The 26,772-nt window shown below is 40.3% G+C and overlaps 1 protein-coding gene across 2 annotated transcripts in view; it reads right to left on the minus strand.

Moving 5' to 3' along the window:
• The window catches only part of FOCAD (focadhesin), a 121,562-nt gene that overhangs the window by 38,881 nt on the left and 55,909 nt on the right, over positions 1-26,772 (minus strand). For both annotated transcript variants that reach the window (XM_055790331.1, XM_055790330.1), the window contains exons 17-22: positions 16,488-16,622; positions 16,055-16,105; positions 15,303-15,386; positions 13,809-13,944; positions 8,022-8,210; positions 7,648-7,769 (exon numbers count right to left, since the gene is read on the minus strand). In XM_055790331.1, the coding sequence (XP_055646306.1) occupies positions 7,648-7,769; positions 8,022-8,210; positions 13,809-13,944; positions 15,303-15,386; positions 16,055-16,105; positions 16,488-16,622 (717 nt within the window). The remainder of the gene's footprint in view (positions 1-7,647; positions 7,770-8,021; positions 8,211-13,808; positions 13,945-15,302; positions 15,387-16,054; positions 16,106-16,487; positions 16,623-26,772) is intronic.

Below are 26,772 nucleotides of genomic sequence, written 5' to 3' on the forward strand. Positions count from 1 at the left end.
AGATGGGATATATCTCAGTATCCACTGTTTAAGGCATACAATTCCTATTTCTAAATTAAAAGAACATGCCAGACACCCTGAGTTATGGGAAAACCCTGTGAGCTGTGATCAAAATTGTGCAAAGCCCACCTAGAGTAACTTATTCTGCCAGGCTTAATCCCAGAAGGTTATTATTATTCCTTTTTATTCCTCCTGTTTTATTTTATTACAGAGACATGTCACTGTTAATAACATGTAATATACTCCATGCTTCAAGGTGTGCAAACCCCTTCTTTCTCCATCACGTGCTCCACTAGCCTCCTCTGTACAGATTGGTTAACCAAGATAAAAAACTGAACTCCTCTTGTCTGTTATTTATCTTCCAAAGTCTTCCTTCTCCACCTCCTCTATTTTATGCCCCTAATGATCTACATAAAGTGGTCAATATTCTTTCTTTACATGGATATTAGAACAAAAACCAAAGGACTGTGCTAAAGTTTCATGCCCACTGTCAATGGCGAACTTAAAAACAGTTTTTGAGTTAGTACTAATATATCTATACAAATAAAGACAACCTAAAAGTCAACCAAAAGAGATGACCTGCTCCACTGCACAGCCAATACAAATAACACCCTGCAGAAAAACAAGAGATCTCATCTTTAAATAAGTCAATAATACTAGTCTTTCCCTTTCAGTCAAAGTTTTATTCACACCCTCCTCCCACCTCTGCTCATCAATTCCTCCAACAAGCTGATGAGCAGTCAAGGCTCCAGTGAGAATTGTTTGCCTTAGGTTCCCGAGGCATCTGCAGCAGCTCTAGTCTTCCCCTTTGCCTCCACTGTGAGACTATTTTAGATTTGTGCATTTAGATTTGCCTGGTCTCATGATAATCTATAATGTTCACCACATAATCCACAATTATGCACCAGAATAAAAAGCAGGCCTTTGAAACCCTTCAAGTGTTCATGCAGGAAAGAGAAAGTTTTAGGTGTATTGTTGCATTTAAAGCAACTAGACAACATGGTCTAATCAGGAACATATTACTAGCACTTTACACATATTCTCTAAAATTTGCAGATGTGCTTGATGACCAGCAGAATTGCTGAGCAGCTTTTAATTAAATAACTCACTTCATTGCAGTTAACAGTTTGCAGATACGTGGAATGAGATAAAGACAAAAGGGTATCTTCACATTGAGTAAAATTCATCTACGACTGAAAATGACTGGATACAGTGCTGAAGATGATCACCTAAGCAATGCCGATACCTGCTGTTTCAGTACAGGAAACCAGCAGTCTTTATTTCTCTATCACTGCATACACAGTGGTAACAACAACTACATTAAGCACTGGTTAACTAATACTAGCGAGCATAGACAAAGCTGACAGTAAGTGAAGTTCAGATTCTTTTGAGCACATAATTTATGTGTAAGAAGATATTGGGCAGGGGGGAAACACATGAAAGGAGGCACAAGGGACTTCTGAACTAGCAATGACTGGTTGTGAAACACTGTCACACTGGTCCTGCAATGTTCTTACGAGGCAGCATAACCAGACCAGGCTGTCAAGTAGTTTTCAAGGAAGAGCTGCACCCTGATACCTCAGGCAGTAAGAAACAGCATGAGCTAGGAGCTAGTACTCAGAGCCTGTTGATTGATGGTTAAGAAGGACATCCCTCCCTGAAATGACACACAAGCATAGACTTTGTTGCCCAAAATCCAAGACAAAGAGTACTGGCAAATGACAGGAGATACTATTCTTGTATTTCAGCACTTCTGAACACACAAGTTTTGCAGACTTCTGCAAGACTGGAAAGTAATTTTCAATGAAATCAGAAGCTCATTTCCCCTCTCCAGTGCACTCCCAATAAAGATCAAACACCATGGCAAGATTATTGATGAGCTTTTTTTCAGCACAGGTGCCTTTGTGCTGCCACAGATCATTTTGCACTGATAAACAGCCAGCAGAGGGCACACAAAATAAAATTAGGGAACAGTGAAATAAAGCATGTTTCTGTCATTTCCCTGGGTATCTGAGATCATACTGTTTAAAGAAGCTAGAAATTATGATATCATTAATATTTATGGCCCATCTTAAACTCTGCTGTAGACCAGGGAGACTGGGAATCCATTACAGTCTTTTAAAAAGTACAACACGTTTCCACCTTGATAGCCCTGTGAACTCACATGGTCCCTAAATCCAGCTGATCTCTAACAATGTACGGCTCTGAAAGCATGTCTTAGACAATACCCATATGTCAGTGAAATGTTTAGGCATAGATTTAAACGCTCTTCTCACATATGGGACATATAAACTGCAGCCTCAGTGATTTCATAAACAGGGCTAGCATTACATATCCATATCTATCAAAAATTGAAGTAGCATGTCTTTCAATCTCAATTTTGCTTACAGGCTCTCTTTAACATACTTGCATGCATACACTTCCAAATCCTCCCCCTCCAGCATTCCTTTGTGAGAAAAAAAATTGTCTTTCTCCAAGGCACATTAGACTGAGGAGGAGAAAATCAAAAATCTGTCAACAAACTTACTTCCTGAATACTGTTTCATCACTGGAGGAGATACAGTGGTGGAAACCAGTACAAAGTAGTCCATAATCTGAACTAGATCCATTCAAATACCTAGGCAAAGAAGAATACACTACAGCAAATTCTGTTCCAGAAAACCTGATTATCATCTTAAGGTACCATACAAGGTTTGAATAAGCCCTTGAATCTCTTGATTACATCAAAATCAAACCAGGAAAGAGATTTACAGAAGGCGTTTTCCACTTCATGGCTCAAGGATGCATGTCATCACAGCACATTTAATGAACGCACTTAAAATAGAAGTAGGGAATGCTTCTTCTATGAGTATACAGAGCGCCTAACGTGACTCTTATTTGTAGAGCAGTATTTAATACTGTACAACTCACCACTGGCACCCAACTTTGCAACTGTGCCTGTAAATATGACTAATTATTAGAGCAAAATAACTATGCGAGCTCCAACACAAAGCACTTGAATACCAGGAAAAACGCAAAGGCAAGATCATCCTCCTTAATTTTTAAAAACATTGCACCAAAAGGGCTGTCAAAACCACCATTTACCACACCTGTGTGCCAAAAGCTGGCTGCCTCTGTGCTTTTTGCCTGCAGCATGAACTGTTCTCTTCACCTCCACTAAAGAAAGAAAAGATAGGTAGACATCTGAAAGCCTAGTAACTTTAACCCAAAACATACATTTACAGAACCATCAAAACATATGGTACATGATGTGAACATATGTGACCATCATTCATTTTCACAACAGAGGTAAGTGCAGCTGGTAAGAAATTATTCCTATAAACTCATAGGAAGAATTACTCCAAAACCTGAAGCAGTCACAGGTAATTACTAGCTAACCTAGCCCAGGTGACTATGATAAACCTTAGGGACTACTTGTACAGTACAATCCAGGCAGCCATAGTGAAAACAAAGAAAACCCATGGTCTATGTGACTTCTGACCACTGTGACTACAGTAACTTACATGTCCTCTCAAAGAGAGGTTATGAAGCTGTGTTTAGTAATCAAACAAATAGCACATCCCCATTTCTGGGGGAAAGATAATCTCCTCTTTCAAGTCAGCAGTGACCAGTAAAAAGCAATACAGCATTTATTGAACAGATGTTCTTCCTCCCATGAGATAACAGTTCAAATAACATCAAAAAAACCTTCTGCATCTTAATCTGATCCTGCTGACAGGTATTATAGCTGCATCCAGTCCCTCAGAAAATAGAGTAACACCTGGGAGACAGAGTAAGTCTGGCCCATTATGGTTTAACAGTAAATTACCTTTTCAGTGTTGTTGTTACTGTTAGATTTGAATGGCAGCTAAACCTAGGTATTTGTTACTTGTATGCTTTATAGACTTTTGAACATACAAGAAGAAATTCATTCTTCTGCATACAAACCTCATTTAGCTCTTCTTTTTTGGCAGCAGAATCTCAGGCATCATGCTTTTTTACACATAAAGAATCCTACAAAAATGAAACTGGTTGCCTCAAGCCCCTCCCCAGGCCCCAGATTTCAAAAAACGAAATGTAATAATGGCAACTAAGCATGTCAGATACAGAAAGATATGCAACCTGTAATTCACATTCTACAGATGTAAACTTGGCAATTATATTGATCACTGCTAATCCCTAAATAATGAAATGCCAAGTGCTGGGGAATTTTAGAGATAAAAACAAATGGATGCTTGCTATCTCCCAACTAATTGTAATTTGCTTGCTATCTCCCAACTAATTGTAATTTCTTGGTGTTTCCATCCACCTCACAGTTTTCTCAGAGCTTTACGCTAACTGCAATGCTTCCAAGGCAAATTTTAATCTTCTTTTTAATGAAATGCTTCTTACTTTACTTAAAAAGTCACTATAACAGTTAAAACTCCCCACCCAAAATAAAAATGAGTGAAAGCAATAGCAAAGAAGTGTCATTCTGGTAATTTAAACCCCCTAAAAAACCTGTTTAATATGCTGTGCTGAACTCCTGAAGCAATGACTTTGCAAAAACATGTTAATTCCTACAGCCACTGCAGGGAAAAGATGAGCCTAGGTCCTACTAAGTCAATTTTCTTAGACCACTACTGTTATGGGATAGACGTATAGCTTAAGGCCCCTGTTTTTTACTGTTCCACAGAAGAACACCAAGGACTAAACAAACATGAAATTAGTTGAATGAGCCCAGGGACTCACTTCCCTTCTAGCCAAAGGCCCAAATACCTTTTTCCTGAAAACATTAACTCAAACTTTTCTATGTTGGAAAAAGAGGGAGGGAAAAAAGGTAAAAAAACCCTTTTCCATCTTTTAAAGCAGAGTAATCTAAGAACAAAAATACTGATACATTTTGATCACAATTTTATAGTTACTGTGAATTTTCACTAAAAGGGTGCAGTTAGGATTGTCTGAAAATGTTTTGTGTTTAGACTTATAATTCAAACAGGTCTGGATTTTAGTTTTACTACACCTTGAATCAACTGACTTTTTAAAATACTGAGAAACTCAATAAAATACTTCTATCTCCAGTTATTGGTATGTATTCACTAACTCCATCCAGTTCACCACATGTAGTAAAACACCCATGCTTTGTCAAGCAAACCATTTTAAGGTTGTGCTTCTATGAAGGTAGTTTGTTAGCACAAGAAAAATCAATTTTTGATGTGCTGCTGGATGTTAAAATCACTGGTAGTACACACAAATAAATTTCATTTTTTTACCAGAGATTGTATTTGGTGCTTTCATAGGGCTACAGGCAAGTGTTTACAACATCGTAGTTTAAACTGATCTTCATCCCACTGTGATTCAGTTTATGTAACACTTTAATACATGCCTTTTATTGTAATATAACTACATGCTTTTCTCCAGAACCTCTGGCACAAAACCCAAGTCCCACTGAATGAAGCAACTACATATAAAGCAGAGCTTTTCCTTCTGGATGCTATGCAAGCCCATGCTTCATTCATAACTCGTTACTCTAAATCTGCCTCTCTGACATATTTTGCAATGTCCCTGTGGACTTCCCCTGGTGCTCTACAATGGAGCATCCAAGTAGTTAGAACACATTCATTTACTTGCAAACTCCTGTGATGATGAGGGGTATTATCTCACTTTTCTGCTTTCATTATTTAGCAGAAAAGATGTTTAGGTGAAAAGTATCTATTAAGTTTGCTTACATGATTAGATACCTTGAGATATGTGTTTGAGGGTGGCTTTTGTTTTCCATTGTTACTAGTTTGAGAGAAGAACTTGCCAAGTACTTCATAACTCTATTGACATTGCTTTTATCGTATGGCACCAGGGAGGAATTCTAGACCACAGCTCAACTGGTGAAGACTGGCTTTCATCCTTGTAGTACTTGGCATAACTTTTACTGGATCCATGTGGTGTCTCTGTGGCCACAAGATATGATTATTACTTTTTGTGGCTTTACAGTTCAGAAGGACCAAATTGATAACATGCTGTATGATAGGTAAAACCTGTATATGTATGCTAGCATGTGAAAGTGTTTGAGAGATGGTACGGAGCTGGAAGACCACACCAGGCCGAAGCAGCCAACTTAAGCACAGTACACAATTCACATCGCTTGACTGGAAACTTAGGCAAACTATGCTGCAGACAGGTTTGCTATTAAAAGAACTAGTTCATTTGCTCCAAAGGGAGTGAACCAACACAAATGCACTGTGAACATGCAGAGAGGAGGACCTGAAAGCAAAGCCAGGAGAGAGCCATGGGGGTGCATCACAGGATATGCTATAGTTATTTCATAACAGAAAGTGTTTGGTGTCAGTGATTTCATTAGCATCACAAAGGAATTTTGCAGCAGGTAGGCTCCAGGTCTGTTGGTTGTCAGTCACAAACCAAAATAAAGATGTAGACACACTCCCACCTGCAACCCGTATTTCATTCATTCTACCTCTTCCAACTTCTGCAACAAGTACATGATGCATGTTGAAACACTTCCTTCTGTTATACAGTTCTGGTTCACTGTAAACACAGGATCCACCCTGTGCTCTTAAGAAAAGGCTCCTCTCTACAAAACAGCATACAATTAAATAATCTTTAATAGCCCCAAACTGCCTGTATATGGGACAGAGAAAGAAGGAGCAATGGGACCATTTATGCTTTTGTATCCTTGAAAAGTAGAACAGGAAGTAGTATTGCTGTGGGATGGAAAAAAAATAACTTTACAATGTCCAGCTACTCATACAGTGTTCTCATTTCTGGACACACAGTCTAAGACTCAATCTAAATTCTAAAAAGTTCTTTTTCTATTGTCATCTATGCTCTCTTGGTCCTATCAGACTGGTACAATTAATACATTCTTATTTATGTCCTGTGAGCATCATAATGCTCAGATTCATGTAGTTAACCTCTGCAGCAATATAAAATGATCGTATTAACAGTTATTTTATGGACTTTGAAAGAGATTAATATACTTTCACTTCTGTTAGTATCTACTCTCATTGGCATAAAATTGGGAAAGAAACTTACTTCCCTGGATCCAGTTTAATTACTTACTTTGTTTTACTGCTCTCCAAAATCTTCAATGATTAATTTTCTTATCAACCATAAAAGCATCATAATTATAAACTCTCTGAAAGATTTTGTTACAACCACTTCATTTTCTGAAATGATTAAGCGGGGGCTTATTTCATGCCCTTTTTCTAAAAACCACACCAAAGGTAACTCCATGATTTCAGTGGTGTTAGCCTGATAGGTCTAGGAGCTGAAACATTTAAGAGACAGAATAAAATACCATGGTGTAGATGTTGTTTCCCCACAGAGTGCCATCATCGTTCAGACCTGCTATTCACCTGACAGGTATATATATTAACCTATTGACAGGTATAAGGTAGGTATAGTAGTCTGCAAGGCAGATCAAGGCAAAAGTCAGCCTCTGTTTGTTGTACTTGATTTTCACAACAGGTACTTGAGCAGTGAACACTTAAAAAAAAGTATTTACATGTTCAATTCAAATTAGTTGTCCCTCAGGGCAAGTTTAGTTAATTATGACACATTCATACACACTACTGCAAGCTGACACTAACACCTAATCAGCATAAACAAATGAGGCAGTAACACAGGGAAGGAAACATAATACTTCTGAAAAGGAAACAAAAGCCAGCAACTTACCTCATGAAGGAGGGCTACCAACATTTGCTGGAAATTCCGTCCCCTGCTGACCAGAAATCGATTAATAGGCTTTCCGTCTTTGCCCACATGGACTGGAAGGTCGTAACACAACAACATGCCAGCTTAAAGAGGGTGGAAAGGGGAAAAGATCGGTCAACATCAATACTCATGCTAATGGTTCAGGAGTCTTCCACAAGTCAGTGGAGAATCCAAAGCAAAGTAAAGTTAATTTAATAAAGCCAACAATTTACAAGCACATGTAAGCATATGCAAATGGTGTGTCACTGTCTCTTAACCTGATTCACCCTCAGATTCATAGAAATCTTTGAGTCAAGGCATGTACACTTGTCTACTTCAAGAAAGTGACAGCTCACCTGCAAGGCCTGGTGTCATGCCTGGTTGTTTGTTCCTCTCATACATTTTTAGCAAAAAATTTGGAACACCTGCCATGGTCTTCCCCTGGTCTGAGCGTATGGCCCCTCCTCTCAAGGCAGAATGATACACACCACGGGGCATGTTGGTCATCTCCTGTTTCACAAGTGATGCTGCGAACTCTTCAAATGCTGGATGAAGTACAAGAAAATGAGGAGAGAAGAAAGGGACTGTCAGAGCCTGATGACTGAGAGGCAAAACGATCCCTGGAAAACCCAAAATGGCACCTGTGCTTCAGGGGACTTATGTTTAGATAAACTAGTAATGACACTTCAGACGAAAGCTCAGGGTCAAAGAACTGAGAACTCTTAGCAAGAACTCGAGCAACTCTCTGACACCATACTTGCCACCACTGCAACTTCTTCAAGAGGCTCTGAGTAGGTCATGCCAGATACTAAGGTTGGGAAGAAAAGTAGCCTTAACTATTCCATGAGCTGTTGACTGAACTCTTCCACTGCTACACCAATAACACTGCCACATGCTGACAGGAGAGAAATAAAACTGATGTTTACCAACGTAGTGAAAAATATTGCCTTTAAAACCAGGTTGTTATGAAAGAGATTTCAAAGCACAATGCAAAGAGGGTAGATGGGAGAGAGGGTGAGTATATGCAAACAGGGATACAGAAAGAGAGATGTACTACCTTGATTTCTGCTAACATAGCAGTACAAATTATTAAGTTCTGTATTCTCAAGCTATGCATTTTAATATAAAGTTATTGTTCATTTATGAAGTCAATCTGAAGCAGCCTTTACAGGCACACGTTCAAAAAAAAGGTCATGTTTCCGTATGTGCCATGTATGTACACATATATGACTGCATAGAGTTTGTTACCACATCACAACTGAGAGCCAGCATTGTACCCGGACCTTGCAAACTTGATAGGTTTAAGTCTGTTAGTGCTTCAGTTCTTCAACTGAGTTTTAAGGGGATTTATAGAAACTGTTTCACACTAGGCTTAAAACTCTAGGATACAAGTTCCCAAATCACAGGCAGTCCTGTTTTCACTAGGAACTACAGGACAATGGAGACAAAAGGGCACTCCCTCATCTTTCTGGGTCCAAGAAATACCTATGGCAGCTTGCAATAAATAGCTTTGTACTGAAACTTCTCCACATTTCCTGTTATCAGCAAGTTCCCACGATTTTCAGCAATGCTTTTTCCCTGTTCAACTTCACAGTGGACTAGCAGTCTAAATCTGATAGGTTTTTGTAGCATGGCAGGAAGGGCACCTACACCTGGGGATATTTCTTTTCTCCACCTGTAATGCCAATATTCTTCAAACAAAAGCCTCCGAATGCAGTTAGGAATTTTCGCTACAGTGACTCAAACAGAAACTGTGAATCTTTGTCCCCAATCCTCAACACTATATACTCTTCCAACAAAAACAGATTTATTGACATGAATACACTATCCACCTACCTGCTCTTTACTTTTGCAAGAGCTTTTTTGTTTAGGGTGGATACAGCAATAGAGAAGAAACTCTGTGAATGAAGACAGCTCTCTCTCTGCTGGTAGCCATCCACATTGACAGGGACACCCCAGTACAGGTCGTATCACTGCTGTCAAATTACTGCACTTGCTAATTATACCAAAGGACTTAATACTTACAGGCCACTCAAAAGCAATTCTTCATGCAAGAGATACATCCCAAGGATCTAGGCTGCCAGATATAACCCAAACCTGAAAATCTGGATGAATTTACTGAAACACCTAGATGCGCAGCAAATGCTAGAATGTTGTACTTTAATGCTTGGAATCAGACTGAAGGAAAAAAAGAGGTAACTAGTATCACCAGAAAAAATTCTTAGCATCATTGCTGCAGAGATATACCTCTCGAATAGTAGTAGTAGTGAAGATAATCACAATAATAATAATGATAATAGCCATTGTCTGAAATGCATAGTTTCTTATATGGGATTATTTTTAATTCTCTACCACATTTCAGACAAGTCTCAGACACCCAACATGAAGAACTACTAAAATGACAAATAATAAAGATTTCATACCCCTTCTGATACCCTGTGGATTCTAATGCTTTGACATAATATGGAAACTGAAATGACAGCTTAGTTTTAAAGGGGAGAAAACACTGCATAAAACTTCACTTTCCAATGCCTCACATAAGCAGAGAGCTACAGCAAACTGGAATTGCAGCATGTTCCAACCAACTGCCACAGAAAGTCTATTTTTACTATGTTTCCTAAATTTTCCTCAGCTCTGTTGCAGAAACAGACCCTACAGATCTGCAAACTTAGATATTTTCCTCCAACAGAGCTGGATAAGGCACTTGGAAAGAAACCCCACAATTCAGTATTAATGCCAGCACCAAGCCCGCCTTCTTATTGGAACCTTTTAACTGCAGCTCCCAAAGCATAACTATGTTATGTTATAGAGTTCAAGTCTCCAGGAAGAAGCATGCGGATGCTGAAAAAACCTAAAGATTTTCCTTCTACTGCAAAGATTAAAGAATAGGGAGCCAGGCATCAGGCTGAGCCAGCATGGGTTTATGGAAGGCAGGTCCTGCTTGACGAACCTGATGTCTTTCTACAATAAGATGATCTGCCTATTGGATGAGGGAAAGGCTGTGGATATTGTCTACCTAGACTTCAGTAAAGCCTTTGACGCCGTCTCCCACAGCATTCTCCTGGAGAAACTGGCTGCTCATGGCTTGGATGGGTGTACCCTGCACCTGGACGGACGGCAGCTAGCTGGACGGCCAAGCCCAAAGAGCGGTAGTGAATGGCATTACATCCAGCTGGCGGCCAGTCACAGATGGTGTTCCCCAGGGCTCAGTGCTCGGGCCAGTCCTGTTTAATGTCTTTATCGATGACCTGGCTGAGGGGTCAAGCACACTCTTGGTAAGCTTGTAGATGACACCAAATTGGGGGGGGGAGTGTTGATCTGCTTGAGGGCAGAAAAGTCTTGCGTTTTTTTTTTTTAGTTTAAATTGGTTGGGTGCTGAGGTAATAACAGACTGATTCCTGTTCTTACCTCTGCCACAAAGAGTGGTTCCAGAGAATGTTTACCAATATGGTGATAGGCACTTTATGTATATATAAATATAAATGAAAGCTCTGCAGAGGGATCTGGGCAGGCTGGAGCGATGGGCCGAGGCCATTCCTGTGAGGTTCAACAGGGCTCAGTGCCGGGTCCTGCCCTTGGGTCACAGCAGCCCCACACAGCGCTACAGGCTGGGGCAGAGCGGCTGGAAAGGGCCTGGTGGGAAAGGGCCTGGGGGTGCTGGTTGATGGCTGGCTGAACATCATGGTAAACAAGTTCTTCCTCATATTCAGATGGAACCTCCAGCACTGCAGTTTGTGCCCGCTGCCCCTTGTTCTGTCTTGGGCACCACTGAAAAAAGCCTGGCCCCGTCCTCTTGGCACTCGGCCTGAAGATACCTGTATGCACGATGAGATCCCCTCTCAGCCTTCTCCAGGCTGCACCGGCCCATCTCTCTCGGCCTTCCCTCATGAGGGAGATGCTCCAGCCCCCTCACCCCCTTGGCAGCCCCCCGCTGGCCCCTCTCCAGTCGCTCCCTGTCTCTCCTGAACTGGGGAGCCCAGCGCTGGGCACAGCACTCCAGGTGCGGCCTCAGCAGGGCAGAGCAGAGGGGCAGGACACCCCCCGCACCCGCTGGCCACGCTCCTCCTGATGCAGCCCACGCTGGCAGCGGCCTTCTTGCCCACCAGGGCACACTGCTGGCCCACGGGCCGCTCGGTGTCCTCCAGGCCTCCCAGGCCCTTCCCCGCAGAGCTGCCTGCCAGCAGGTCAGCCCCAGCCCGTGCTGGTGCGTGGGGTCGCTCCCCCCCGGCGCAGGACCCTACCCCTGCCTTTGCTGAGCTTCATGACGCCCCCCCTGCCCCACTGCCCAGCCTGCCCGGGCCCCGCCGAACGGCAGCGCAGCCCCCGGGGTATCAGCCGCCCTCCCAGCGCTGTACCACCAGCAAACTCGCTGCGGGCACGCTCTGCCCCTTCACCCAGGGCGCTGGGGGGTGGGCTGAGCAGGACGGGACCCGGTGCTGAGCCCCGGGGCACAGCGCTGGCTGCGGGCCCCCAGCTGGGCTGCGCCGCTGGTCACAGCCCTCTGGGCTCTGCCATCAGCCAGGTCTCAGCCCACCTCCCTGCCCACGCGCCCAGCCCACCCGGCCTGCGCTCACCTGGGGCAGCTGTGGGAGACAGGGGCAAGAGCCTTGCTGAGGGCAGGGCAGACAACACCCACTGCTCTCCCCTCATCCACCCGGCCAGGCGTTCCAGCACAGAAGGCTATCAGGTTGGTCAGGCGTGATTTCCCCTTGGTCAATCCATGCTGACCACTCCTGAATAGCCTTCTTTTTCTCTCTGTGCTTCAAGATGACCTCCAGCATGAGCTGTTCCATCACCTTCCCAGGGATGGAGGTGAGGCTGACTGGCCACCAGTGTCCTGCGTCCTCCTTCTTGCCCTTTTTGAAGACTGGAGCGACACTGGCTTTCCTCCAGTTCTCAGGCACCCCTCCTGCTCTCCATGACCTTTCAAAGATGAGCTAGGCAGTAACATCTGCCAGCTCCCTCAGCGCTTGGGGATGCATTGCATCAGGGCCCATGGATTTGTGGGTGTCAAGTTCACTTAGGTAACCCACACTCAGTGAATGCTTGGGTTCAGAAAGCTATCTGCATGTATGTTTTTATACCAGTCCGTGGTAGCTGCACCTTTTTATTCAGTCTGTTCTCTCTAAAGTCCATTTTGGTTCCCTGTCTTCCTGGTAAGTTGCCTATCTCGGCATCCATTACACAGCTTGAGTTTTCTAACTAGATACATCACTGTCTTTTGTTGAAGTAGGTTATGTCAGTCTTCCCCACAAAACTTCCAGAACTTACTAGTTAGTGCATACACACTCTCCAGGTGGGGCTGCACATACTCCAGACCTCAATGCATGGAGTGTTCAACAGATGGATCTTTCTAGGACCCCTCACTGGGGGAAAATACTACAAAATACTACTACTATCGTATAGCTGTGTTTACAGGCTGCAATCACACATCAAGATCCCAGGCATTCTACAGTGAAATTACAGTGCCTGTGTTCAGCCACTAACATCACACTACCTTGTAACTGGAAGTGAAAGATAGCATTAATGAGGGTAATTAAGTAAACATTAAAAAATCTAAATAATTTGGTGATGCAACTGCATAGGTGTCAAAACAAGCGCATCAACCACTGACTATCTGTTGAAACATATTTCAGTATCAATATGCATCACTAAAATTAAGCATCAACCATAGCACTAGTATCTATTGACAAAGTAGATATTGTATATAGCACTGTTTTAATATTATTAATACTCTGTTTATAAAACACCACAGTTTTGGGTGCGGGTTTTTTTCCTTCAGTCCACCCTGGGCTAAAATACAAAGTTGCCTTTATAAACACCTGCTCACTCCTCCCTATTGAAGTTGTCCTGTGATGAAGCAAGCCAGCCCTTGAAGCAAATTATACGGAACCAGCTTCTCCTATATGACAGATAAGGATTTGTAAGTTATGTTGCAAGCACTTTTTCCACCATGAGGACCTCTGACCCACTATGTTCCTAAAAATGGATAATCTGGTAAGATACTTTCCCAGGGCAGGGGGAAGGCTACACTTTAACATAATGCTCCATTATAGACGCTCCATTACAAAAAACCCAAATGTCTGTACAGCCACAGTGATTATAATTCTGCAAAATAACCTCAAATACTTTATGTATTATACCTCCTAAAACAGAAGCTGGTGTTAGAGACAACAGCTTGATGTATGAAAAACCTGGAACAGAAAGATCTGTCGCCTCCTCCTCCTCTTCATCTTCATTCATGTCTGCCTCCTCCAGTGAGTCAACTTCTAGTCGTGCCTGAAAGATTAAAAAAATGGAATGTCAGCATAAAAATTCTGAATCCTCATTACCTTTCTGACTCCAAGTATCAAACAATGTCAAAACCACCAACTAAATATGAAAAGTTCCTAATCTCATTAATTTCACTCCATTTCATTAATTTGAAGCTGCAAGATTATAAGCTATTCTTCTACCCGAATGCTAGACATTGTTTTTCCACACTAGTTTTCAGAATTTGAAAAACTGCAATATATTTACAATGCTTTCAGTGAAAACAGACTTACTCATTTTCTGACAAGTGTAAAGTAACAGCACCAATAATAAAAAGCTATGTTTTACTGTAAAATATTTAGTATTACAGCACTGTTTAGGAGATTTTCCTCATTCTATTTCATGCTTGTCTACGCCAAACACACGCTTCATTTGTAAGGTTTATGCTGAACTATTCTTATCAATTTATATAAAGCAAGTATGTTTTTAATTTTAAAGTTTCTTATTCCGACCTTTTCATAACAGCCCGTTACAACACACAAATGGAGCAAATCTTGTAATAATGTAGTAAATAAAAACTTACAGAAGTATTTACTATGCCATAAAGAACCAATGGACTACTGATTATTGCCTAGCCTGTCTTACAAGGTTATTGTGGGAAAAAAGTCACATGGAAGACCTTGTATGTTCATCTCCTTGCACTCTTCCGTTTTGTAAGGTTATTGAGCAAACTGATCAGACCCAAGTTTCAGTTTAACAGCCCTCCACATACTTAAAAAGTTTTCCAATAAATACCTCAATTCCTTTCTGTCTGCCTTTATCAACTAAAAAGCAAAATGTTATGCTGTAAAAGTTCAGAACAGAAATGAAGGAAAAGTTTTCAGCTTAATTCCAAAAATAATACTTACTTTTCAAACTGACTTGCCCATTTCAGGAACAAAAGCTCTAAGCATAAGTGTGACTGCAATGGATGAAGCAGTCATCACAAGAGCTGCTTATTGTCAAGACTTGACTGCAAGCATTAACAGAAGAGCATAAAATGCAGATGAGGTGCCCCCAAAATAACCTGATGATTTAACTAATGAAAGAAGAAAACATACCTTCTTTCTGACTGCTTAGACCTCACTCAGCCTCCATTTGTGCCTTTCCCCTCTCATCATACATATGCTAAACATACATACATGCTAATGATGATTAGCATACATCATCACAGTATGTATGCTAATCATACATAATATCACCCCATTTCACCAGCAGGAGCTCATATTCCTTCTGTGAGGCTCTGACGGTTGTCTGGTAGATGGCACAGTGCCTTGTTTCCCTTCCAATAGGACATAACTCACGTCAGGTAGAAGTCCTTACTATTAAACACACAACATTGCTACCTGTTCAGGAAGATGAAGAATTCTATGTTCTTCAGAGCCAAATGACGAGAGTGATTTATAGGCTGAAATGGCCACAAGAGCATCCTAGAAAATTAACAGGAAGAAAAAGAAAATCACAAGTACAGTATATGGTATTGGTACCTACTAGAAACATTCAAAGACCCTACCCACTAACCACTGAATGCTGAAAAAGACTTTAAAATAACAGTGTTTTCCTGAGGTTCATTCTCAATTGCTTACTTTATACATACAATGCAAACTAGCAAGACCAACTATCTAGGCTTGATAGCAAAGATTATGATTGCTACACTCCATTACTGCTGTTAGGGTAGTTTATGTAGAAATATCTAATCTATACTTAAACTAAAATACTTTGCTTCCACCAGCCTCATGAGGATGATGATCCAGCATTCCCACTGCATTACAATACCCCACCAAAGAACTAAGTTAGTTGTTCTAGCTGCACCTTTGCCAAAAGTGCTTCACCCTGTCAAGGTTGAAGCCTATCAGAGGAGTCAAACTAGTTTGTGTTACAATTCTCCTTGGAAGTGGCAGAGGTTAGGACCATCAATTACCACCTTTCATGCACATTACATTGCTTCAAAATCAGTGTTAAATGGTCAATGGCAAGAAGAAAACCCCATTAGAAAATGAGATTGCTGACACTGATAACCTTGTCTTGACAGAAAAGTATAAAACTTTATATCCAGTTGCTGACACCAGAGAGAAACATTTTCAGTTGTATCACCTACCCTGTTTTGTGTGTTGTTCCAAAGGAAGCTGATAACTTGAGCTTTGAACTTCTGTAAAAGCAAACAAAATAGGCATTCAGATTTTCTTTAACCAAATAAGCAGTTGAAACAGAGGCAGTTACCTGAAACAAACTCCTGCCACATTAACATGCACTGAGCTAGTTAAGTGGAACAGGTTTGAACTGTAGCTGCATTCACATGTCCTCACATTCTGGGAGAAAGGAACCTCCGATCTACCTTGCACTGGAATTTATCACCTGTCTCCCAGGATTCACTAATGCAAGGTAAAACTGTGAAACTGTATGGAAATATGCACTATGATTAACCTGAATTAGGCAGTGGGAGCTACTTAGTTATTAAAAACAAACAGGCACATTTAAAACTCATATACAAAGATACACTAAGAGACTCACCTTAGTCCTTGAGTACATACCTCATGTTCATCCGTATTCACTGCTAATGAGGGAACCAGGGCAAACAATTCATTCAGAGCTTTTAAAATGAGGGGTCTGGTATCGCAACTCAGCTTTGGTGACAAAGCATTCCATGTAGAACGGATGCAAACAACCTGGAGGGGAAAGGCAAAGTCACCGTTACTAACTGCAATTCCAACCTGACTTAAACAACATTTCTTTCCGGTATTTGCCTTCTTTCTTCCTATTTGGGAACAGAAGTTAATATAGGGTTCATAAAAAAAAAAGCAAGCATGTTAAAACAACTTATGTTAAAAGTCTCACAGTATATTAATTGACATCATGCAATAATACTGCACAACACTTCACCAGATAAAGCAGCTGCCAGTAAGAATAAATAGGACACTGTTAGCAATACATATAAAGCTGTAGATGTATCTTCATATAACACTACTGCTTACTTCACTTGTTCAAAGTAGCTTAAAAGCATGCTGTCTCTGGGAGCTCAAGGGGATGAAAGCAATGGAAGCTATGTTCCCTGGAAGCCCCCCCTAAAACAAAATGCCCTTAATCTTTAAACACAACCAAATCCAACTACATTTGTGGAACAAAAGAAGAATGAAAAACTGCAGGAATCCAGAAATCACTGGGAAAATGTCAAATTAAAATAAGCACTACTACCACAGCTTCATTAGCCCTATACTAAGCAGGTCAGTTCTTAAAATTTACAGCAAGAGAAATCACTTCAATGAACCAGTAACATTAAAAAATTCTATCAGGAAACCACAGATGATAGTAACATCATGCTTCCAATTGTTAACTTACTAAAACCGTAAAACTGGTTTGAAAATCATGGAATTTTGTATTCTGTAATATGAATTCAAAGCCTCATCATTTGCTTTCCAAGTCCTTTGAACATAGTAACTTGAGCCTTTTAAATCTGCCTTTGCAGTTATACTAGGAACCAGAAAGTTACTGTGCATTAAATAGAAACTGAAATCACTTCAGACACACTTCTGCAATCCCACCTAGATTCCCAAAGAAAGAAGAAAAAGACGGGGGGGTGGCAACAACAACATAATATTGGCAATGGCAGGTAAAACCAGAAGTATCTGCAGGCTTCCACCCTACAAAGAATCCAGTATAAACTGGAAAAATCATGCTTTTTCTATTGGTTGGGTTGGGTTTTTTTTCAACTCGGAAGGTCAATATGTGGTTATGGAACATGCATACCCTGAAAAGCAAAGTATCTTGTCATTACAGACTATAAAATGTAACACTCCGAGTATCTTACAGGGTTTGGTTCCATGGCTGGAATTTTTTCACAGATAAGAAATCACTGGGGGCAGGGGGAAACAAAACACCCAAAAAGCTGAAATCCTCAAACAAAAAGGTAGCATTCCGCATAGAAAAAAAGTCTACCCTGCTCTTTAATACCTATAGAGGAAAGCCGAACAATTAAGTTTCAAAATTTAATAGTACTAGATACATGTACCCCAGTGGTTAGGCGACAAGACGACTTATCAGGAGCGAATTCTCCTGATCTATATGCAGATACAACATACACTGGGAAGCATTATAGCATGGTAAAAAGCATTAGCTAGCCAGCTCAATGGCAAAAACTGTATGTGATTTTGTCAGCTGTAAGAAAAAAATCGGGGGGGGGGGGGGGGGGGGGGGGGGGGGGGAAGGGCAGCAAAGGGGGGAGTTCTACCACTTGTTTCTCACAGTTGAATGGTTTCATTAGCACCAAACAACAAACCTTTTCCTCACTCTCACTCAAGTGTTTCATAATCCACAGCAAATCTCCTGGTTTTTTGCCCTAGCCAACTATGACTTCCAGGGCTCTCAGACATCACACTGAATAAAGACAGGAACCAAGTGTCTGATAACACATATTTACAGCGACTTCTGTATTACAGTGTTTTTTCACAGAATACATGAAAATATTGGCCCTATTTTATCAAGTCAGCTAGTTCACTCTCATGGCAAGCTGCCCGAAAGAATGTTCTGGAGACACGCTTCACTTGTAAGGGTGTCTAGCTATGCATTCAGTCTCCGTGATCTCATTGTTGTCAACATGAAATGATTCTCTTCTCCTAGTGATGCTAGGTTAGCTGCATAGCTGTAACTTTGTATGAATGACTGTGCCCTTGAAGGAGAACTATAAACCTCATAAAGGGAACATCCTACCCCAGGAGGTGCCAACAACCAGTTAACTGCAATGAAGACAAGAAGTCAGCAGAAGGCGGCTCTAACTAGGGCTGTAAAGGCAGCAGGGGCAGGTCATGACCACTGACTCAATTCAGCACTAAAAGACCACCCCCCTGCCTCCCTCAGACATGCATAGTAAATTAAAAATACACTAATTTTAAATCAATGCGAGACAATTACAGACCATCAGGAAGCTACTGTGCACAACTAATTACCAATAGTATCTTTTAGGTACAGTTTGGAAAATACATATGTATAACTAGACTGTATAAATATTATTCTTGTTCTTCTGAGTTTTGGGCTTGCTTTGTGGAACACCACCTAGCCCCCAGCTTTGCGCAAACCTGTAATAAAAGAAATACCTCGACTCTGTGTGCTGACTGGCTCTTGCATATTGGGGTGAACGATCCACTTTTAGGACAACACTCAGACTTCAATTCAAAAAGGCATTCCACCTTTAGCCTAGCTTTAAATACATGAACAGTCCCAGTCAATACCAGATCACTTTTTGTGCTTAAGTTCATGATTATTCTTAAGCACTTTACCAAACTATCATTAATTCAAAGTCCTGAGTTTCTGAAATTAAGCAACTTATCATCAAGGCACTGAAGACAGTGAGCCTGGAAACTCAGTGTCACACTAATTAGTACAAAATTTCACAGTACATAGAGAAAAGAGTAATCCTGCGGGTCATATGAAAGCACAAGAAGCAAACCCTGGAGTGTGATTTTGTTGAAGGTTTGGAAGAAAGCAAAGGCTTTGATTTCTCCTATCTGAAAAAAGGAATACTCACAGGAAACTTGTACAGATTAATTGTTAGAAAAGCATTTTGATTTCTTCAGACAGAAGGTCCTCCCTGAAGTAAAAGGATTAGTGCTGTGCAAGTACCACAATTGAAACAAGAACTTTGGGGTTTTTTTCCTGCTGTTGCAAATGTCAGCGCAGCACAGCATGAATATAAGTACAGAGGGATTTTTTTAAAACTGCAAGCAATGACATCCAAAGGAAAATAATGGCACTGTTACACTTGACCCAGAAGTTCCTGATGCTCAGCTTCATTTCCAAGAATGCACGATTCAAGCTTCGTACCACAACATAAACTGTTTCATTTACAGCACTCACTCAGAAACAAGTCTCCTCACAAATGTGATTACTTCCACTTAGGAATGCTAAAAAAGTCCTTTCTGCCTACTGCTTATGTTCACCACAGTATTCACCACAGTATTTCATGAAGACTAACAGCAGCATATAGGAAGATTTCAAGCTGAGCTGTGGCCCACTCTCTTAAATTCTTCTTGAAGTCTGAAAAGTGATTTGAATAATTTTATACACACTGGAAATTCTTTGGATTGTTCCTCACACCAATCCAGAAGCTTTTAAAAATCTATGAGGACTTACACAGTCAAAGCAAATGGCCTTTCTCACATTCCAACCTGATGAAAAGTGTTCAAGAAGTAAGCATCATGCTGGTCCTTTTGGAAAGGGAAAGGAATCCAAAGCAGCACTGGTCTTCAACTTCAAACACATTCACAGCTAATTCCTCTACTCCCATTATGCTCACCTCATTCCTCCTTCAGTAGGAAAGGAACAATTTACACTGCAAAATCAGTGCAAACTACCAGTTTAAGTCATCTATCCATTTGACAGTCAAATAAGCACCTTCACATTGCTCCATGTACTTAGGTAAGTTTGTATTAAAACCACTGTTATTCCACTATTTGCTTATTAATTCTTTGCCATAAGACCAAAAGTAATTGATTGATGATGTACAAGATCTGTTCATCATGCAAGTCATCTCTTTTGTATGCTTGTGTGTTTGTATTCAGTTTCTAGAGCTCAGATTGAATCCTAAAACCTCCAGTGAAAAGATCAGCTTTTGTTCTTCAGGTAGGGCAATGTGATTTCAAAAGCTGATTTCACCTGCTGCTACAGTGATTCTTTGCTAAGTAAAACAGGTATACTGCATGTGTCTGCTCCACATCCACCTCTTCTGGTGTAAAGTTTATCAATCTTTTTTTTTTAACCATTCATCTGTGCTCTTTATTAGGTATATCAAAATAACATCAACACTTACTTCTAGGACTACTGCACCTTTGACATGAGAAAGGAGATGTTTATGTATCAATGAGCCTGTGTTTCAGACTGTCCACATGCTCAGGAAGACATCACAGTATCAGGTCATGTTCAGAAGACTGGGGGTTAGGTGTTAGAATGTTTCTAAGGGTTAGAAATGCTGCTGCTGCCATCAGTGATGTCTTCTGTATTTATCCTACCTTCTATAAAGCTGAAAGACTACTAGACTATAACTGCTATCTAGCTATTTTAACCAACTTTGTATAGTGAAGAATATAATGACTACACATTTACACTATTACTCTGTCTACAGCAGATCAGTGAGATATACTTGGTCTCTCTTAGCCATTCATGGATAAAAATAAGGCTCACCTGGCTTATTTTCATCTTTCAAGACTTGCATGACAGCTCAATGAGCAGTCAGTACATCACTTTGCATTTCTAGACACTGAAAAATGTCTGTAAGATCCCCAGCCAATGATACAGTTCTAGCTGCATAATTATACAAAAGTCATAAAAAGAAGCAGTTGAGTTCCACAGGATGCTTGACTAGACAGTCTTATTGGCACTAAAACTTTTCTCATTTTTCCTTATGAGATTTTTCCAGTTGCCCATGCTCACTCTGTAAGGAGTCATTTAAGTGAAAACCTCGCATTGCTCCCTGCAGAGAATTTCACTTTTCAGATTTTGACACCATACCTAAAATAATTCCATCTGGAATGTATCTGTTGCTACTATCTTTCAGATTTCAAGCTCCACTGCAACAAACCTGGTGCAAAACAGGAAGAGACACAAACCAAAAAAATCCCTAAACCCAACAAACAACGCCCCTGCCCTGAAACCACAACAACAAACCAAAGAGAAATACCAAACCCATAACAACGCAGGTTTAGAACCAAAGCCTACATAAAAAAGCACAGCTATGGCAGAGCAAGGCACGAGTATAGATATTCAGCCTTTTAAGAGGGAAAACATACTAGAACTGCAAATCAAAACTTCTAAATAATCTGAGCAAATGCCACAAGAATTTTTCCAGGTTGCGGTGGTGCACTTCTCCCCTCCTCCGGGCTGTTCTGGGGCCTCGGGAGCTGCCGGCGAGGCCTCAGTGCTGTGAGAAATGAGCTGAGCGGTCAAGCACCCCCTGACTGTACCAATAACTCTCACTCAGCTAAGGCAGAGCACAGCACTGTCCATACTGGAACTCCTGTTGACTGGTGAAAGCAGGGAAGAAGAATGGAAACGAACAGTTACTCCCTGGCAACCCCACAATATTCCTTACGGACCATAGCCCGAGTGGTAACCAAGTGGAACGATGCATTGTTTTCGGAATTTTGAAGAAATGGCTAACTTGCACTGCAGTTGAATGGAATTTTGCTGATGACTAAAGCCAATCTTATGGCCTTATATAAAGTGACCCCAAAGTGAGACCCTTCTGAGCAATCCAGGACCCCAGCGGGCTGTCACCAGCATCTCACTCCGCACCACTCAGAGCTCACAAACCACTAAGGCTGTGATACTAGGGGGACCGCTGTGGAAAGTCAATGATGGGGCCTGGGCTGATACCTCTGCTCCTTTGAGGCTCAACCCTTCACCCAGAGAGGAACACAAAGGCATAAGATGTATTTCACTGAAACTTGAGGGGAAAATTTTAGTAGATACACCTTTGCTATAATATATATTGCAAGCTTGAAGTAGTTAGGTTAATTATGTAATGTTGTGATATAAAACAAATTTTACGGATTTGCTGCTAAAATCTTACAGATAATCTTGAACTGTGAACAAACTTTCTCTCTTCTCTCTTTCTGTCCCCCCTTTAGATCTAATCTGTTGTTCAAGTTTGAGACTAGGAATAGATCCAGCTGCACTAAACTCTGTGAGTTTAGAAAGCAAGGGAGTCTGCTCTGAACCTCATGACTCAGCAGAAGAGTCTCCCCTACTCTTTACCCCACTTCCTCTACCTTTCCCTTTAGAAAGAAACCATTGATGAAGTCTGAGACTAAGACTGGATCCAGCCACAGCTAAACTCTGTGAGATTTTAGAAAGCAAGGGGGGGGTCTACCCTAAAACTTGTGACTCAACAAAAGGATCTCCTTTACCTTTTTATACCTTTGATCATTATAAACTTTTCAACACTATTCTGGCTCAATTTCAGCTTGATTTATCTCAATGCAATCAAGTAATAGAGTGAACCTTGCCATAGAATCTTTTGCAGTTGCATTTCCACAAATTCATATTAAACCTACTTCACTTAAACTCTTTGGTGGTAATTCTTTAAGGAACCTGACCTAGCCACTCCTTCCATGACACAGGTCTATGAAATTCAAGCAAAGCAAACAGAAGACTCAATGAAACAGAAATACAATCCATCTATGTAATGAAATCAAATGAAGGGATGCTTATGAACATACTCCACAAAGACATTAAGAAAGATAGTTTTAGTGTTATGCACTGAGAAAAACAGCATGGTTGGTATCACTGAATTCAGGTAGTTACTGAATTAAGCAGTCACTTCAGTGAGTTGCAAAACACATTTCAGAGTGAAATCTAAAAAACTGCAGATGCCTTTTGAGTTGAATCCGTTTCAACAGAACAGAAAACCCATGAGTACATTTGTATTGTAATGACCACTGATGCCTAGAAACACCTAATATGCTAACAATTCAAGTGAAAATGGTGCCTCTCTTCCCCATCTTTCAAAATACAGTTTCTAAGAATAAGAAAATACCTCTTCCAGTATTGAGAAAGGCAGACACACCTATTAGTCCTGTAAGTTCTTACTAAACTAAATTATCTAGAAATTTTAACTTTGTAATGAGCTAGTTGTCTGGAAACAGAAAATACACCTTGTATTAATATGAAAAGAAACAAAGTTGTGCATTCATGTGGTCTCATTTGATACTGTCATTTAGCAAGACTACAAAATTATTACCTAGCCAAGAATGTTTCATTTCATTCTTTCCTATAGTATCACACACATTCTCCAATTTCAGCTATCAGGTGAAAAAAAGGCCATAAACTCAGGCATTAATCTAACAGAAGTTTCAGATTTAGCAGGTACCCATACCATGTCTAAGCAACGGCAACTGCACTTTGTCCTAACTGTTTGGAATTAGAAGTATTAGCATTTTCGTTGTTAAATCCCATGGCAGGTGGAGCTAAGTGAAATGTGCATGAGCGACATTTATCAAAGGTCTTCTATCAGCTACGTTGAAACAGCATACTGTTTTTTGACCACATCTATCTGGTATGCGAAAAACACTTATTCTGAAAAACCTGGTGTGTTAACTCAGACATAAACAATAGTATTACAATAATCATATGGCATCTTATACAGTATTCCACTGGGGATTGTTTTCCACACAATCATGCACATGTAAGCATCTTAGGCACAAAATGCAGTGTAACTGCTATACAGGACACAGTACTCAGCAGACTGTAAGCAATAAATACTAATTTGGTAGTTTTGTCAACACCAAAATAATTTCACTATAAAATCAATTTTAACAATTTATTTTCTTTACTTTATGCATAACTAACAGCAGAAATTATATAAACATACTACTGATTTGAAATCTATTGATATATGCCTACCTTGAGAAGTGGGAGTCCAGCTTTTCTACTCAGTTTTTCTGCTGGCTAAGAGAAACAGCCCATGTTTCCAAATGAGCTTCCAAATGCTAAACATTTTATTGAAGAGTATAGGCATAATTTACTTGCAGAAAGGCGCATTCTTCAGTACAGCAATATACACATGCCAGTTTACACAACTCTTGACTTCTGTTTTTGTAATCAATGACTTGCCAATCTCTAGCATGCTTAATGTACTGAATTACTACACTGCAACTGCCAACATGCTGTCTCAGACAGGATCCCAGCACACCAAACATAACACACAGTTCCAAAATACATCGTCTAACAAGTTGTATTACTGAACAGATTAATTCCATAGAGAATAAAAAGCTGGATCATACTAAACAAAAATTGTTAAGATGACAGTCATACTTTCTTGTTGGTCTTTCCAACCTTTCACTATCAAATGTTTCCATTTCCTCACTCACCACTGCTCTTGTATTGCTCTGGAAGGCAAAAGGTAAAGAATGCCATTTAATTTGCTTTCCTAGTATTTGTATTTAGGGGGGTTGTTTTTGAATAAAAGGAGATTAAAACAAAACAAAGTGCTTTAGCTGTCAAAAAACTTTGCCAGCAAAGTTTCAGACTTGACCCTTCATCATAACACTGCCCCTACCTGAAGCTCTAAAGCACGGAGAAAAGTACTAAAAAGAATCTTCAGTTTGGATGAGGTCTTGAGGTACTGGGCAGACACTGAGACAAAACCCCAGATGCATGGTATCCATTAGTTGTCATAAATCCAAAGATGTGCAGCTCTCATCTTACCCAGATTATTAACTCAAAGAACTGAAGGTTCAAGTCCTGCAGAACATTGAGATGCTGCCAGGCCTGAGCAGCATAAAGGATTTTAACTGTAAGACAGACCAAGGATTCTCTTGCATTCTCAGTATGTGGCACTCTGGACCCCTACTGAACCCAGAATCATTCTCATCATGGTCCCATTAAATAGCTGTGCATGAAGCTGAATAACACAATTAAGAATCAGTGGAATTCTTCAAGGTCAGTGATTTCTCTGGCAAGAAAGGCACATATAATTCTGGCAGCTAGTTAAAAAGCTCTGCATGGAGGACCTGCTCACATTTCTAGGATCCATGACCACACTGGGAACACAGTGTTATGAATCCAAACCTCACTTCACATTCAATTCAACACAGTGACAAAAATAAGCACCAGCCTGTATCAAATTCTTTATTCAATGAAACTGCAAAAAAAAAAATTTACTACGATTTGAGTAATAATATTTTCAGTTCAGTGATGTTCAATTAGATAATCACAATTTATAGAGCCACTGAGCAAGGCTCCTTTGGCATTTCTGACAAAATTGAAACTCTCTCACTTGTATGATAGTTCTGATCTTTTGAGAGTACCTTTAATTTGATGGAAATCCAAAAACTTTTCAACACTACCCAGAATGTTTCTGCCTTTGCAAAGAACAGTTGCAACAGAGTTCCCACTCTAAAGCAGATGGTCTTACAACATGCCACTCTGAGAGCTGCCAGTTAAAGCATGAAAACTTCATTCAATAACCCAGCATCCAAGTGTTAGATCTAAAGAGGTCCCAAGCAAATTCTGGTTCTTTGCAATTAGAGGCGGGAACATTTGAAAAACTGCATTGCCGCATCCAGAAATCATAACATACTAGCATTTTGGAAACTGTATTCTTTAAGAATGCAAAAGGGAAAGTTTTCTAAGTATCAAAAAATAACTTTTAAACACTGCAGGTGTATGTTTCATTTCTCACTGGATGCCTTCAAAAGAAAACACACATCCTTCAAGTGATTACACCCTCTTCTGCCACAATATAAGACATGTTTACTTTGTATGCTTCCCAACCAAAAATAACACATTGCCATTGCATACTCAGTTTATAGCACAGGAGCTTGCAGAAAGTCACTTCTTTCTCATTTTAAACACTGCCGGTACTAGAAGAGGAAGAAACATTATTATTACTTTCATTTATTATAAAAGGACAATAGAAACAATATGAGTTCATTCAGGTTATTAAATTCTACTTCAATTTTAAATTGGGACAGAAAGAAATTAATTATAGCCATCCAAGGACAGGTTTGGAAGAAGAGATTTGTCAACAAGGGCATGTGTGTGGGGGTTTTTTTTGTCTTAACTGAAGAAGCAGTGCAGCTTGGAACATACCATAACTTAAAAACTTCTGCTGCATTCTGAGAAAAAAATAAGAATTTACAGAATGTCCCGCCTGCCCAAATTATGCTGACAACTAAGTATTTGGTTTTGAAGTGGATCTCATATGACTTCAGACTGGGTAATAACCCAAATAAACTTGGTGAATCGATCTGAAGAATATTTAATCTCACTAAACATCATGTAGTAGCCAATAAATACAGAAGCTAGAGGATGTTAAAACCATCACTG

This window comes from Falco peregrinus, chromosome Z, assembly GCF_023634155.1.
Source record: "Falco peregrinus isolate bFalPer1 chromosome Z, bFalPer1.pri, whole genome shotgun sequence".
Taxonomy (NCBI): Eukaryota; Metazoa; Chordata; class Aves; order Falconiformes; family Falconidae; genus Falco; species Falco peregrinus.